This window comes from Centropristis striata, chromosome 20 (assembly GCF_030273125.1).
Source record: "Centropristis striata isolate RG_2023a ecotype Rhode Island chromosome 20, C.striata_1.0, whole genome shotgun sequence".
In the NCBI taxonomy this organism is placed as follows: Eukaryota; Metazoa; Chordata; class Actinopteri; order Perciformes; family Serranidae; genus Centropristis; species Centropristis striata.
The window spans coordinates 30536317-30553718 of record NC_081536.1 but is presented as its reverse complement, the minus strand read 5'-3'; the positions used below and the strand labels follow the sequence as shown (position 1 = coordinate 30553718).

At 38.5% G+C, this 17402-nt stretch overlaps 1 protein-coding gene across 2 annotated transcripts in view; it reads right to left on the bottom strand.

Annotated features, from left to right (window-relative positions):
- ccdc85a (coiled-coil domain containing 85A) overlaps window positions 1–6669 on the bottom strand; it is a 41840-nt gene extending 35171 nt beyond the window's left edge. The window contains exons 1-2 of one of the 2 annotated variants that reach the window (XR_009396332.1): window positions 5906–6669; window positions 3023–4084 (exon numbers count right to left, since the gene is read on the bottom strand). Coding sequence is in view for 1 of the 2 variants with exons in the window: in XM_059359624.1 (XP_059215607.1) it covers window positions 3034–4084; window positions 5906–6145 (1291 nt within the window). In the remaining variant the exon portion in view is untranslated. The remainder of the gene's footprint in view (window positions 1–3022; window positions 4085–5905) is intronic. The other variant, XM_059359624.1, reaches the window with a different exon arrangement.
- Between the last annotated feature and the right edge of the window lie 10733 nt (window positions 6670–17402).

The following is a 17402-nucleotide window of genomic DNA, read 5'->3' as shown; positions in this document are numbered from 1 at the left end:
CAGTGGGTAGGACACAAAGTCATCACCTACTCAGCCCACACCATACACCAATATTTACAAAGATGAAAGGAGGTTCGAGAACTAGAAAAAGGAAGATTGTATGGCTTAAAAGATAATGTTTTGCCACTGTATATTCAGTCTCCTGTGGTTGCAACCAGGGAACTAATTGAGTTTTGATCTCTTGACCTTTGCAGGAATAAAACTCTGATTTGCCACTTTTATTCTCACAAATCTGCAACTTTTTTCACCTAGATTTGCCACTTTTAATCTCATAAATCTGCAACTATTTTCTCCTAGATTTGCCACTTTTAATATCATAAATCTGCTACTTCTTTCTCCTACACTTGCCACTTTTAATCTCATAAATCTGCGACTATTTTCTTGTAGATTTGCCACTTTAATCTTATAAATCTGCGACTATTTTCTTGTAGATTTGCCACTTTAATCTCATAAATCTGCGACTATTTTCCTGTAGATTTGCCACTTTAATCTCATAAATCTGCGACTATTTTCTTGTAGATTTGCCACTTTAATCTCATAAATCTGCGACTATTTTCTTGTAGATTTGCCACTTTAATCTCATAAATCTGCGACTATTTTCTTGTAGATTTGCCACTTTAATCTAATGAATTGGCAACTATTTTCTCTCACCTTTATTCTCATAAATCTGCTACTTCTTTCTCTTATACTTGCCACTTTTAATCTCATAAATCTGCGACTATTTTCTTGTAGATTTGCCACTTTTAATCTCATAAATCTGCGACTTTCATCTGAAGATGAAAGGAGGTTCTATTCAAACAGGTTGACCTAAGAAAGCCCACCAATGTGAGAACGAGAAAAAGGAAGATTGAATGACATATAAACTGATTTTTTTACACTGTATATTCAGCCACCTGTGGTTGCAACTAAAGGAACTCATTGAGTTTTTGATCTCTTGACCTTTGCAAGAATTAAACTCTGCTGCATGGAACGAATCTCCTGCTACTTTTTTGATTCCATAATTTTTGAGTCTTAGAGTTTGTGGAAGATTTTGGTGCGTGTGTTGTTGGCAAGTTAGGACCTTGGGGCTTTGAAGCTGCCTGACTTGCCACTACACTCTATATGCAAACAAGATCTCTTTCATGTGTTTTAAAAAACAGCCTCTCCTCTCCTATGACTTCAGTTTCTCAAATGTGTGAATGTGTTTAAGCCTGTGTGCATCTTGAACATACCTCCAGGGTTCCTATGAAACACAAACACCCGAGAGAGTTGCATCACCCAGGTTCCCCCGCTTACACACACACACACACACAGATGAATACACACCTCCATCACCACTGCAGCCACAGCCAGTGAATCCACATGAGCCCTGTGTGTGTGTGTGTGTGTGTGTGTGTGTGTGTGTGTGTGTGTTCATGTTTGTGTGACTGTAAAGTCTGGGTCTAAGCTCAGTTGAGCTCTTGAGAATTTGTGTGAATTTGTGTTTCCTCCCGTACATTAGCCAGAGATCATCTATGATTTTGATGCAATACTAACAGTCTCAGCCGAAGCACAGAATATATAAACTGCTGTGGACGTCACATTTGAAGGTCACAGTATAACACGAACAATCGAACCGAATGAGGTGGCGGTAACGTAAAAATGCTGCTTTTGGCTTTGAAGAAAGCATATATCACAGCTCCAGTTCAGTGCTGTAAAGCATAGGTCTCAAATTTGCGGCCCGCGGGCCAATTGCGGCTCTCGTGACGATATTTTGTGGCCCCCACCTTGATATGAAAGTTTAATGTGAGTTTTATATGAATGGCACTTTACCGTGTTGTGTGTGGAAGGTCCCTTTAATTACTTTTTTGGTAATTTTGTGTCTTTTTTTAATAATTTTGTGTCTTTTTTTGGTAATTGTGTGTCTTTTTTTGGTAATTGTGTGTCTTTTTTGTAATTTTGTGTCTTTTTTGGTCATTTTATGGCTTTTTTTGGTAATTTTGTGGCTTTTTTTGTAATTTTGATACTGCCTCCAGCGGCCCCCAGGTAATTTGAGTTTGAGACCCGTGGTTTAAGGCCTGGGCAGAACTGATTTAGTGTGCTAGAAGCTAGAGAAGTTTAACTATATATAAAATAATAATAGTGTATGATCAGTGTTACAAGAAGCCTCATATCCATTATTTCAAAGCCAGATTACAGATCGTTTTAAACTACCGTATTTCCTCAATTTAAAGCCGGGCCCCTATTAATGACCGGCCTCATTTAGTAACCGGGTGTAAAAACAATTTTTAGTAAATAAAAGCCGGCCTCTTTTATAAGCCGGATGTCTTACCGGTGTTATGTCAAAGTCTGTTCCCCCGTCGATATGTGTCCCCCTTACCTTAACCTGCACCAACCTGACCCCTGACCCCAACCAGTCCTCCTTTAAGTTGTTAACATGAGCCAAAGTTTACTTTAACCCCAAACAGTTCTCTCTACAAGGCCTCACCTTAAACTGAAATCCTAACTCCAACCGTGGAGGTGATGCTACGGAGAACACCATTCAGGAAACATCATTTGACGGTAACAGATTTCAACACAACACCTGTATTTAGAAGTTTGGCCACACGAGTTAGTACTGTAGGTAAATATGGTTGTTTCTCCCGCTGTCCTAGTCATTCTCTGTAAAGTCGAGCCGTTTACGCACGTTCTTCTGGGCTTTTTAGTAGTTTAGACATTTTAAATCCTGCTTCAAATGAACATTCAGCTGCTGTTCATTGTTTGTTTACATCCCAGTACTTCCAATATGGCCGACATCCGGGTAACTGGCTACAATGCGCTGTGTAAAACACTCTAAAAAGTGCCGGTCAGAGCTGCTCTGATTTTCTTTTTTAAATAAAAGCCTCCATCAAATAATAGCCTGCCCCGATTATTAGCCGGGTCCCAAACTGATTTTTTATTAATAGAAGCCCCGGCTACTATTTGAGGAAATACGGTAATATCTGGTATTACTTTCTGTAAATTTGATTTCTTGATGGGTCATGAATGAATGTTATGAATTCAAGAAATACAAGATAAAAGTTACCCTCTGCCTACCGTTGTACAGACTCTGGTGGTGGGGGGACATCTCCTCCGGGGCCCTCCTCTGGCCCCCGTCCCTGCCCGGGGAGCCACCGACACTATAGGTCCCCTTGCCGTGCTCGGCCCCGGGGCCGTGCTGGTAGTGGTGATGGTGCCGTATAGACTCCGGACTCCCTACGATCACCCGTCCTTTCCTCAGGTGCTCCGGCGTCCCCATCCCCGCCAGCTTGGCGTCGGGGCCCCCGCAGCCGGCCCCCGCCATGTTCCCCGCCCGCTGTCTCTGACTCAGCTCGGGGCTGGACTTGGCGGTGCCCTTCCCGCAGCCTGGCGACGACTGGCCCGACATCCAGATCTGTTTGTGTGCCAGCAGGTCGGAGCTGCAGGGTTTGGGGTAGGAGTCCGACGGCAGCCTGCTGGGGGACCTGCTGTGTTTCTCGGGGCTGTAGCCTTTAAGGTCCCGAGGTTCGAGGTTGGTGAGGGAGCCCCCGCGGGGCCGGCAGGACTGGGGGAAGGTGTGGTACTCCGGCGTGGAGCTGTGCCTCCTCCCTGTGGATTCACACACTTCTCCTGGTTTGTGGGGCTCACATTTTGAGCCCAGAGGAGGAGGTTTGAGGTGGGGGTTATCGGGGCTGTCCGTACTCCCCGCACTGGACGTGCTGCTCCCGTCCCCCACGTCCCGGAGCAGACCAGGAGCCGGGACGCCTCCACCCAGCTGAGACAAGCTGCTCTGACTGTCAACGGAGCTCCTGCGACCCGGACCTCCATGCACGACTCCAACTCCTCCTCCACCTCCTCCTACGACCACAGCAGCAGCCCGCTCCTCCTCCAGCATGATGCACACCTCCTTCAGCTCCAGGTTCTCCCGGATGACCTCCACCTGCCGCTGCTCCAGCTCCTTCAGCTTCTGCAGGTAGATGGCCACCTCCTTCCTCATCAGGCCGGCGCTGTAGCGGCCCAGACGCTGCCACTCCCGGGACACGCGCTTCCCCTTCTGCCGGTCGTCGTCCAGGAAGCAGCACAGGTCCCGCAGCTCCTGGTTGTCCTCCTGCAGTTTCTGGTTCACGTCCTGGTTTACATACGCACACACACACACACACACACACACACACACACACACACAGAGCAGCACAGAGAGGGATTACATGCACGTTCCTGCTGGGACTGATCATTTGATGAGTGAGAAGAGAGTTCCCATCATGCAGTTCTGTATGTGTGTGTGTGTGTGTGTTTGTTCTCTGGTTCCAGCTTCTTGACAATTCACAATTTTAACTACCACATACAAAAAGAATACCTCACATTCACAGTTTTACCTCTCACATTAACAATTTTACCTCTCACATTCACAATTTTACCTCTCACATTCACAGTTTTACCTCACATTAACAAAAATACCTCTCACATTAACAGTTTTACCTCTCACATTCACAGTTTTACCTCTCACATTAACAAAAATACCTCTCACATTCACAGTTTTACCTCTCACATTCACAAAAATACCTCTCACATTCACAATTTTACCTCTCACATTCATAATTTTACCTCTCACATTCACATAAAATTCCTCTCACGTACACAATTTTACCTCTCACAGTAACAATTTTACCTCTCACATTAAGAAAAATACCTCTCACATTCACAATTTTACCTCTCACATTCATAATTTTACCTCTCACATTCACATAAAATTCCTCTCACATACACAATTTTACCTCTCACATTCACATAAAATTCCTCTCACATACACAATTTTACCTCTCACAGTAACAATTTTACCTCTCACATTCACATAAAATTCCTCTCACATACGCAATTTTACCTCTCACATTCACAATTTTACCTCTCACATACACACTTTTACCTCTCACATTCACAATTTTACCTCTCACATTGACAAAAATAGCTCTCACTTTAACAATTTTACCTCTCACATTAACAGTTTTACCTCTCAAACTCTCAAACAAAAAAAAAGAATTGAACTTCTGGAAATGGACTTTTCCATCATATTCTAATGTATTGAGATGCAGCTGTATATAATTGTGCGTCGACATGGAAATATTCACTGAAAGCTTTAGGAATGGAATTTGGACTAAACATATACTTAAAGATAAAAATGCATATTTGGTATATATTGATTTGAAAAATTGTCATTATCTTGAGTTTTTGGAACCAAACATGTTATACCCTTAACTCTATGGAGTCTTATAGGGCTATTTTGTCTTTTTGTGTCTTTTTTGGTCATTTGTGTCTTTTTGTGTCTTTTTTTTTTTGTCATTTTGACTTCTCATTCTGTCTTTTTTGATAATTTTGTGTCTTTTTTTTGGTAATTTTGTGTCTTTTTAAAATCATTTTGTCTCCTTTTTTTTGTCATTTTGTGTCTTTTTTTGGCCATTCTGTCTTTTTTTTTAGTCATTTTGCGTCTTTTTTTGTCATTTTGTGTCTTTTTTTGGTCATTTTGTGTCTTATTAGTTTTTTGTGTCTTTTTTAGTCATTTTGTGTCTTTCTTTTAGTCCTTTAGTCCAACATAAAATGTGATTTTTAATATTTTTTTTAAATTTGAAAACACTATCATGCTCAATAAAGAATTTGAAATGTTGTTCAAATGTGAACAAATGTTGCAAATATAACACATAAGATCCAGTTCTATCATTTTATACTAAATATATTTAACCTTGTCTCCAGTTTTACTTGGTATATCATCATCAAACTGAAACTGGCCTCATGGAGTTTACAGCCAGAACTTTAGAGGTAAATTTACAGTAGGGCTCCACGCTGCTTTGTTAATCTGTTAATTTATCTCAGAAGGCTTCCTCTCCTCCTGATCCAAACCCGCCTGTCCCTTACAGCCTCACATACCTGTGTTAACCCCAGCCTGCAGCCCAAATCTCACCTTTAGACTCCGGATCTCGTTGAGGTGCTGCTGGAGTCTCCGGTTCACCTCCCGCATCAGATTCCCGTGCTCCACTATGGCGCTCCTCTTGCCCGCCTCTGCCCTCCGCAGCCGCCGCACCAGCTCCTCTTTGCCCCACTTCAGCAGCTCCTCGTCGTTGATTTTGGAGATGTCCTCCGCCGGACCCTCTGCGCTCTTGGACAGCTGCTGCTGCTGCTGCTGCTGTGCGCCCTTCTCCATCCTTTTTAAACTACACTGGAGGTTGCCAGGGAGGAAAAAAAAGTACCGTGTTTGTTGAATTTCAGACAAACCAAGCCCACCAGAATACACAATCCGAATCCTACAATCCAAAAGCTACTCGGGTCCCCCCACCGACCCTTATGTCCGTGGGATTGCAGCGCGCGTCGCTCCCACGCCCATGCTGCGGCTCCACTCCCCACTATAATATCCTGCTGTTAGAGCATCAGTCCGCGTGCTGCTCAGGCTCCGGTGGAGCCCTTTACACGGCTGAGCGGGGCGGTTTCTCTCCAGGTGCATGCCGGCCGCCCTGCGCTGCGCTGCGCACCCCCCACCGACTCCTCAGTCCGCACTAACGCTGCCCGACCGCCGGGGAGGAGGAGGAGGAGGAGGAGGAGAAGGGGGAGGAGTGAGAGGCGATGCTGCAGGTGCATATAGCCGGAGAGGCAGGATGATAAGGTGCGTTAATGTGGAGAACACAACCTCCTTCTCTCGCTCCTTTTCTTTGCGCCTCTTTGTCTTGTTGCGCCACCTGCTGCAGCTGCAGGGACATTACAGAGATATTTATCATTTAAGCTTTTCCGTAGAGCAGGATGGGCAACTTGCAGTTTTTCTCAATTGCTAAAACACATTTTTCGAATCCTCCTGTCCTTTTCTCAGGATTCTAAATAACTCTTTTAACTCTTTTCTCACACAACATTCGCAAAACCTCTGATTCTTTTAGCAAAACCATCCCATCACCTCAAAATAGTTTTTCTCAAAAACAAACAATGTTGTCAGATCTTTAACTAATTTGTCAAAATAGAAAAACTGCTGAGCAGTCATTACACACTACACCAAAACATTGAAAACACAGTGTTCAAGGCATGTAGCTCATGGGGAAATGTTTATTGGTCACATTAAAGTATAGCACATGCATTTTGCCTCTCAAAAAACAAAAAAGATTGCACAACTCAGTGGATTCAGCATTTACTCTGCATAGAAACATAGCTACTGTGAAAAAAATCATCCTGAAATTTACAATTATACAGTTTTTCTCAATTGCTAAAACACTAATTATTCCTGTTGTGTGAATCAGTTGCTCAGTTGTCTAAACTCATTCCCTGAATCAAACATCCTTTTGACAAAACCATAAACTATCTTCTTCTAGTCAAACACTATTTGCAGATCTCAGTCATTGCTTTTGCAAAACTCTAAACACAATTCTCCTTCAATAAGACACAGTTGTCACTGTGATGCACCTGTGATCAGAGCCGGCCCAAGCCTCCATGGGGCCCTAAGCAAAATTCAATTTCGGGGCCCTCTATTTCTGCCAACAATATTGATTGTTGATCATTTACACACCTACTACAAACTCATTGCGGCTCTAGCAGTGTTGTTTACATTATCCTATTGTCAGCCTGATATGTCTTTAAGGGGGTGGCCCAGTTAATTACATATAACATAAATAATATCAATGCAATAATAATACAGGGTGTCACATATGTTTTTTAATCTCAAAATGTAGCACATTCAACTACAATAGTGACCTGGGGTTGATTTAAACAACAATCCAAATGGTAAAGCATTGTATTTACTGTAAAAGTGTCATCTGGCTTATTATTTTTTACTTCAAAAAATGCGCAAACATACCTTTATCTTGCCATTTTTTTCTGCTCTTCCTCTTTCTTTCCTCTGGTACGAGGGATATGTCCTTTTTTGCAACATTGTTTTGCCTCCAACTACCTGCACTTTGGATGAGCAGTGCACACCGGAGCTTTGACATTAAATAGAGGCAGTAAGAATCACTAGGCTTACATCAGCAGCAGCAATCTGTTGACATACAAATTTGTTTTTGTACAATAATATATATTTGATCATATAGAAAGCATTAATCAAAATATTAAACAAAAATATATACATATTTTTTGTTAATTGCTCTTGGGGGCCCCCTAGTGGCCACGGGGCCCTAAGCAGTTGCTTAGTTCGCTTATGCCTTGGGCCGGCTCTGCTTGTGATACATAATGGTGACAACTAGTGACAAAACATGAACACAGATGAAACACGTGTGTCATCCATTGAACACAACAATTCAAAATGAATCACACTTGTTTCTCATCATGTCAAGACAACATTTGGGATAATGTTAGTTTTCACCATGCTGTCAGAGTGAGACAATGGTTCAATATGAATCCAAATTTCTGTAACCTATATTAGCCACCATACTCTCCATTCCTCAATGTGATAGAGGAGTTTTTCTCCACTGCATTGTAGGCTTTTTTATGCAATCTTTCGTGTTTACTGGGGGTTTTTTGTGTGGTTTTTGGTGTGTTTTTTCTGTGTTTTTTGCTAAAAAATAAAATAAAAATAAGATCTGTGTGTGTGTGTGTTTATTTTTGTTTTTTGTAATTTTGTGTATGTTTTCGTTTCTTTACGTGTGTTTTTTGTATTGTGTGTGTGTGTGTGTGTGTGTGTGTGTGTGTGTGTGTGTTTATGTGTTTTTTTGTGTTTCAAAATGTTGATCCAGTAAGTCAAAATGACAAAATAATAATGAGGCGAGGTTGTGCTGAAAAAGATGATACCAGCATGGCATGGTAATTAGGGCTGGGCGATATGGCCCTAAAACAATATCACAATATTTTAGGGTATTTTTGCGATAACAATATTCTTGACGATATTACAAAGTACTGAAAAATACACAGAAAATATAATTTTTTCTTTAGTCTGTATAAATAAAAAACGAAAATCAATCATACATCTAAAAATGTGGTGTAAATTGCAAGTCTCAACAGTTGCCAAATACAATTTTTTTTTACTTTTGTCTCTTGAGTATTAGGAAATAATTAAGAATAACCATCTATCGGATAATTTGTTTTCATAAAAGCCCAATTTTGGTGCCTCTCACACATAATGCCACTATTCCATCATATACACTGATCTTAATCATTGCATATTTTAATTCATTATTTCAAAGGAGAATAAGGGTTTTAGTCTGTTTTATTTAAGGCGTCTTATTTTGACAGTCTGCTGAGCAACGGCAACACAACGCAAAATAACTTTATATTATGAATAGTGTAGATATACTTTCAGTAGGTTGAAATGTGACGTTAGTGCAGCACATGAGAATAATTAATAACCCCTTATGCCACTACATCAAGAAGTAGGAATGTTGCCAATATCATGATATATAATTTTTTTAATCATAAAAAAATATACCGATATTATCGTGAACGATACGATATGGCACACCCCTACTGGTGATCATTATTTAACTTGCATATACAGGCAGAATGAAAAAGAGTCAAAAACCAACAAAATAGCCCAAGACTCCATAGAGTTAAATTCATTGATTGATATCAGACTTTCTAGTTTAAGCCTTTTCTGTAGATTGTTCCATTCCCAGGGTGCTGAGTAAGAGAATGCAGTTTTTCCCAGTCCAGTTGAAACATGGGGGACATTTAAGCGTAACTCAGTAAGTAAGTAATTGTGACCATGGAAAACTTCCTCATAAACATGCTGATGGAGTCCAGCAGGCTCTGTGGGGTGTGATTCCTGGTTTCTACCACTGGGTGGTGCTGTAGTTCTGCTAAACAAATCAGACTTTGTGAAAGGAGCAGGCACAGAGGAGGCTGAATTTGATTTTGACTGAATTTTTTTCTGTACACTGGTCACAAAGTGGGATTACGTCATTTGCTCAGTCATCAGTGAGCGTGTTCAAGCATTTTGGAAAGAGCTTTTCTGGGTAAAAATAGACTGTTTTAATATTAGTATGTGATAATTGGACAGATGTAGAAACCTGTCAGTGGTGGAAGATAAACTCTACAAAAACTATACTACAAGCACTACATATTACATAATTACAATTGCTACCGATGGTTTTATTTTTAAAAATAAAGTCATGTAAAACTATTGTATTTTATATGTAGGTCCTCCAAATGTCCATAAAAAAAGTTTTAACATGCATTTTTTTTATGAAAAACGAGTGAATTATCCTCATTGAACCATGATCTGAGAGAGGTAAAGAACACCATTGCACTAGATATTGATTGAAATGGTTAGTAATTGAGTTATTAATGAAATAAACCCATTTTTATTGGGATTTTTTAGTTTCTGACACTTGAAAACTTAAACATGCAACATTATTGTTGTTCCTGAGAAACGAACGTAACAGGAGAACAGGTTTAAATACATCAAACCTCTAACAACAACTCAATGAACTTAAAAGTCTTCATAAATTCAACAAAACAGTAACAGAGAATGTTTCTGTGAGGTCATGACTTTTTTTTTGTCGTAATTTCTGTTTCTCGTTTTATTTTGGTACTCACTTCATTTCTCTCAACTTCCTGCCCTTATGTAACTTCCCGCCTTGTGTGATTGCTTGCCCCGCCCCTCATCGGGTTCACCTGCTCCCAATTACCAGCCTCCCAGTGTGTTAACTGTGTGTCTGTCTCAGCTGTTCCCTCATGTTTCTCTGTGTTTGGACTCACTCCATTTTGGGGATTTTGATTGTTTTTGTATTTTTGCCCTCATCTCCTGTTCTGCTGCAAACCAAGACTTTCTACTACGACTCTTTGTTCTGAGTCATGTTTCTCTGTCCATTTCCTCTGCTCTAAGCCAGCTATTCTCAACCTGGGGGTCCCGACCCCAATTGGGGTTGCGAGATGATTTCTGGGGGTCGCCAAATCATTTTTTAAGTCAGCTCTGTCTCCACTGTGTTAAAGTGATCATGTGTTAATGTGTTTTAGTCTTTTTGGTCATTTAATGTCTTTTTTTGCCCGTTTTGTGTTTGTTTTTTTAAGTAATTTTGTGTCTTTTTTTAGTCATTTTGTGTCTATTTTGGTCATTTTGTGGTCAATTTGTGTCTGTCTTTGGTCATTTTGTTTCTTTTTTGGGCCATTTTGTGTCTTTTTTTGATCAATTTGTGTTCATTTTGTGTCTTTTTGTCATTTTCTCTTTTTTTTAGTCATTTTGAGTCTTTTTTTTGGGTAATTTTGTGTCTTTTCTGACAAATCCCAAAGTATCAAGTTGTTACTTTCCAAGGAGTCTCTGGCTTGAAGCTGACTGTTACACACTCAGGAGGTCAGAATGGACCTTTAAACTTACAGCAAAGGACTTAGATTAAAAGTAACAATAAAAAATATATCTAAATGCACAGACAGAGAGATGTTTTAGTTGTTGTCTGCTTCATTATTTGTCCAAAATTCGTCGTATCAGCTGAGTTTGTATGATCTGAACTGTGAGATTGTGTTCAGTGAGACAACATGCATGTTAAATTGGGGGTCGCCACTCAAAAAGGTTGAGAACTTCTGCTCTAAGCAGTCAGTGTGATATAGAGGTGGGGGGGAAATCCATACAGCGTAGTATCACAATATTTTGCATGGCAATAATATATCAATTTATGGCAGCCAAGTATCAATTTTTGTTTTTTTTCGGAGGCCTTAGCGGGCTCACTTCTAGGAATATAGTGGAGATACTGGTATCATATGAAACTATAAGATCTAAGGAATCTATAGGCATCCATATAGTTTGAAATAATTTATATAGTCATTGGAAAAAATATTAGACCATTGTTTTCTTCAATTTCTTGTTCATTTTAATGCCCGGTACAACTAAAGGTACATTTGTTTGGACAAATATAATAACAGAAATAGCTGATAAGAGTTTAATTTAAGAGCTGATATCTAGACTATCTAGATTTTCCATGGTTTTCTTGATAAAAACCAAAATCATTTTCAAGAAAACCATGGAAAATGTCTAGATATCAGTCAAATATTCAATAGTGTCAGAAACAAAAAAAATACAAAAAATAGCTCATAGGAGTTTAATTTAAGAGCTGATATCTAGTCATTTTCAAAGTACAAATATTGGACTTTTACTATGGAATATGGCTAAAAAAACACAGTAAAAATTATTTATTTTTCGATTGTTTGAAGTCAGAGATATCTTCAATTCATAAATCCAAAATGAAGACACGCCTCTCACAATTAATTTTCTATTTTTTTTGTAAGTGATACAGGTAATGTTTTATATTTCTTGTGAATATAATTGAAACTTATTTCTATATACTTGTTTAGTACAGCTTTAGTTCAGCCAAACATTACACGTAATAAAAGTTTCTGTTTTTTTGTGATAATGGGTTTACAAGCTCGTTTTCACAAGATAACAACATATTAAACTTGTGATCTTGAAATAATGGTGTAAAATAAATAAATAAATAATAAATTCCAGCAAGCCACAGCCATTCTCCGCCTCCGTAGTATGACTCATTGATCCCAGCATCTGTAGAATGCTCAATAAACTGTATTCAGCTGCTGCAGAAAGAAAGCTACCGTATAGTTTCTCACCACGAGACCCTCATCAAGTCAAAGAACACACTCGGTCACCACAGCAACCGTTTCTACAGCGCAGAGCCAGGCCCAGGGCCTCAGGTATGTAATCACACTTTTATGGAGCGCTGGATTCAAGGTAGAAGACAAGTGTGTATGAGTCATATTTAATAAGAACTTACTCACACACACACCTACCCTTGAATATGCCTATCAGCCCTATAGATAGGCAAATAGATAGATTCCCTCAATATTATTATTGGTGTGAACAGATTGACCTGTGTGTAATCCACAAATACACAAATGGATTTTAACCCTCTGGAGTCTCCAAAAGCTCCAAATCCTGACTTGTTGCCTCCATCCAGACTAGAAAACAAAGCAGCGTGGAGCCCTACTGTAAATTTACCTCTAAAGTTCTGGCTGTAAACTCCATGAGGCCAGTTTCAGTTTGATGATGATATACCAAGTAGAACTGGAGACAAGCTCAAATATATTTAGTATAAAATGATAGGACTGGATGGAACCCTCTTATATGTTAGATTTGACACCTTTGTTCACATTTGCAACATTTCAAATTCTTTATTGAGCATGATAGTGTTTTGAAAGTTAAAGTTAAAGAAAGTTAAGAAAAAAGACACAAAATGACCAAAAAAGACACAAACAGACTAAAAAAGACACAAAATGACTAAAAAAAAGACTAAAAAAAGGCACAAAATGACCAAAAAAGACAATAAATGAGTAATAAAAACAAAAAAAGTAGCAGATATATGAGATAAAAGTGGCAAATCTAGGAGAAAGAAGTTGCAGATTTATGAGAAAAAAAAAGTGTCAAATCTAGGAGAAAAAAATAGCAGATTTATAAGAACAAAGTGTCAAATCTAGGGGAAAAAAGTTGCCGATTTATGAGATTAAAAGTGGCAAATCTAGGAGAAAAAAGTAGCAGATTTATGAAAAAAGTGGCAAATCTAGGAGAAAAAAGCAACAGATTTATGAGATTAAAAGTGGCAAATCTACGAGAAAAAAGTAGCAGATTTATGAGGAAAAAAGTGGCAAATCTAGGAGAAAAAAGTAACAGATTTATGAGATTAAAAGTGGCAAATCTAGGAGAAAAAAGTAGAAAATTTATGAAAAAAGTGGCAAATCTAGGAGAAAAAGTTGCAGATTTATAAGACAAATGTGGCAAATCTAGGAGAAAAAAGTAGCATATTTTTTTAGATTAAAAGTGGCCAATCTAGGAGAAAGAAGTTGCAGATTTATGAGATTAAAAGTGGCAAATCTAGGAGAAAAAAGTAGCAGATTTATGAGGAAAAAAGATGCAAATCTAGGAGAAAAAAGTTGCAGATTTATAAGAAAAAGTGTCATAGATGTAACCAGTGATATCCTTGCCTCTGTCCATTGCATTCTGAATAGGCCCAATTCACGACAATGTCTCTTCAAAGTCCGGATACTTATGAAAATATGGTGATTCTGGGCTGAAACCACCAGTATTTCCTAATTGCTAAATAGTTCACAGAATGCAGCAGCTTCTGTGGTGATAAAGTTCCTTGAAAAACAAAACAATAGACGATTTTTCAGACTTTTTTTTCTCATAAATCTGCTACTTTTTTCTCTTAGATTTGCCACTTTTTCTTCTAAAATATTTTTTTCTAATAATATACACACATTCTGAATTTGAAATCAAGGTTGTATTTTATAAAACTCTGCAGGATGCAGCCAGCCCTTAAACAATTTATTCTTACAGCTCATGGTGAAAAAAGACAGTTATATAAAACACTGCATGACTAAATTTGCTCCATTAAAGCAACAAAACAGCTGAACACCATCCCCTACAAAGTGTCTTTTAGTCAGTTTAAAATCATGTTTAAAAGACAACAGACAGTCCAGGTGCCACGTTAATATTTATTATGTAACAATAGTTACTGTACGCTGTCCCTGTTTAACATGAAGCAATAAATGGGAATAAAATGACGTCTCGGTTGGAGGCTTTACCAGAGTTGCTGGTGCTCATTTAGTGATGTAATCTTGTCACGTGTCTATGCTGTACTTGCATAATACCAGCAGATGGAAAGTCATTTGCATTTTATTTCGTCATCTTTTTTTTTTTTGGAAAAGACATTATGTTGGTCACATGACTTGACAGTCTTTAGGGGAAAGCACTTACACATTGGACACACAGCACTCTGCATTATCCTAATGCAGTTTATGTCACTGCTGTCCCACTGCAAATTTACACTGTTGATATGGACTCGCATGGATTATATGGCATTAGTTTGCCCAAACTAATGCCATATAATCTCTCTCTCTCTCTCTCTCTCTCTCTCTCTCTCTCTCTCTCTCTCTATACACATATCTAAATGTAAACAGTAGGATTTCTTCACACTGCAAAAAACAACTAACAAAAAATAAGAAATAAATAACTAGAATTAAGCAAATACATGCTCGAAACAGTGAGTAATTTTTTGTTGTATATATTTATATTATATAATGTTATTATTACTTATTTTATTCACTGTTTTTCTTATATTATCCTATATTGGGATTGTTTTTGTTATGATTTTGGAGGTTTTGGAGCAATCTGGAATCAGATTGATAATTAATATTATTATTAATAAAGTTCTATCTTATCTTATCTTATCTTATCTTATCTTATCTTACCTTACCTTACCTTAGCTTAGCTTAGCTTATCGTATCTTACCTTACCTTACCTTACCTTACCTTACCTTACTTTATCGTATCTTACCTTACCTTACCTTACTTTATCGTATCTTACCTTACCTTACCTTACCTTACCTTACTTTATCGTATCTTACCTTACCTTACCTTATCGTATCGTATCGTATCGTATCGTATCGTATCATATCGTATCTTACCTTACCGCAAGGTGTCTTTTTTTGGTAATTTTGTGTCTTTTTTTGTAATTTTGTGTCTTTTTTTGCTCATTTTGATACTGCCTCCAGCAGCCCCCAGGTAATATGAGTTTGAGACTGCTGATCTAGACTGAATCATGCAAAACGCTCCATGTTCATTTAGCATTCTGCAACCATGCTCCAATACAAACTGACCTACATTACCTCGGTGCATTGTTTCTGTTGTATTGTCAGTTTTACACCATGACTCAATGTGTTTGATGCAATTTTGACCTCAAATCAACTCCATTTGTTTGCATTCTGTTCTCTTCCCCTCTGTACTTTACCTCTCCTCCATCACACCCTCCTCTTCCATCCCCTCTTGCTCTTCGTCCCTGGAGTGACTTTGCAAGCTGATCTCCTCCAAATATAGAGAAAGGATTCAAACCCTGGCTACTGAAATAGTGCAGAGAGCAGAGACATAAGTGCTGTGGAGAATCCCCACAGGGAAAGCCTAGAAGGAGAACAGAGCTGGAGAGAGTGAAGCAGCGACCGACACTATTGATCCGACATCAGGACCAAATTACATCTCTTGTGTACACAAAGGAGCAGAGAGGAGCACGTCTTCTTCATGTGCAATACTGGAGAGAAAACATGTACAGCAGGGGTCTCAAACTTGCGGTCCGCGGGCCAATTGCGGCCCTCGTGATGATATTTTGTGGCCCTCACCTTGATATAAAAGTTTAATGTGAGTTTTATATGAATGGCACTTTACCGTGTTGTGTGTGGAAGGTCCCTTTATTTACTTTTTTTGTCTTTTTTTTTTTTGGTCTTTTTGTTTTGTCATTTTGTCATTTTGTGTCTTTTTTGTCATTTTGTGTCTTTTTTTAGTAATTTTGTTTCTTTTTTAAGTAATTTAGGTTTTTTTCTGTCATTTTGTGTCCTTTTTTGGTCATTTAGTTTCTTTTTAAAGTTTTTTTCCTGTCATTTTGTGTCTTTTTTGTGTCATTTTGTGTCTTTTTTTTTTAAATAATTTTGTGTCTTTTTTTTGGTAATTCTGTGTCTTTTTTGGTCATTTTGTGTCTTTTTTGGTCATTTTGTGTCTTTTTTAAAAATAATTTTGTTTCTTTTTTTGGTAATTCTGTGTAATTTTAAAGTAATTAAGTGTTTTTCCAGTCATTTTGTGTCTTTTGTCTTTTTGTAATTTTGTCTTCTTTTGTCATTTTGTGTCTTTTTTTGGTCATTTTGTGTCTTTTTTGAGTAATTTATTTGTTTTTTCTGTCATTTTGTGTCTTTTTTTAGTAATTCTGTGTCTTTTTTGGGTCATTTTGATACTGCCTCCAGCGGCCCCCAGGTAATTTGAGTTTGAGACCCCTGCTTTAGAGTGTGACATTCAAATTACGATTGTTTCGAGCCGCCACATTTATCAACAGCCAATCATTCTTATCTTATGCTGTGATTGGCGAGATACGATCGTTTGATAAATGAAAATAAATGATATACACTCAGATCTGCGCTCGTTTCTTCGCTTGTTTGATAAATGAGGACCAGTGTGTGTGTGTGTGTGTGTTGTTCTTAAAGGTGCATATCTATGAGCTACAAAGCCTAAACATGATAACTGTGGGAATACAAATCGTCTCAGGTCTGTGGGAAATACGAAAGCTACGGTGGGGAAATAAAATGACATAAAATATAACAAAACCGTTAAAGTTGTATTCCTAGCAGTAGCATATTGGGTACATTTCCACTTAAAACACCTGCCTGATCCTTCAGGTGTCTCCAGTTCACACTGAGGGTTTATCCAGTTGTTTAAATGGTAAAAAGTCATCCCGTTAACATGTTAGAGAAACAGTGAGAATATTTGGGCTTTTACAGCACTTAAATGACATCTGCTGACAAATCCATCCAGATGTAATCAATTCTCGAGGCTCACAGTTCATGGTTTACTGTGCAGTTGAAAAAATAATCTCCTCTTACTTGGTTTTTCCAACTCCACACGCACAGACAAACACACACTCAAAGAAAAAAAAATGACACTTATCTCCTTTGGTATCACACTGTCAGCAGCTTTCACTTTTTTTCTGTGAAGTTCCAGAAAAATGTGTTCAC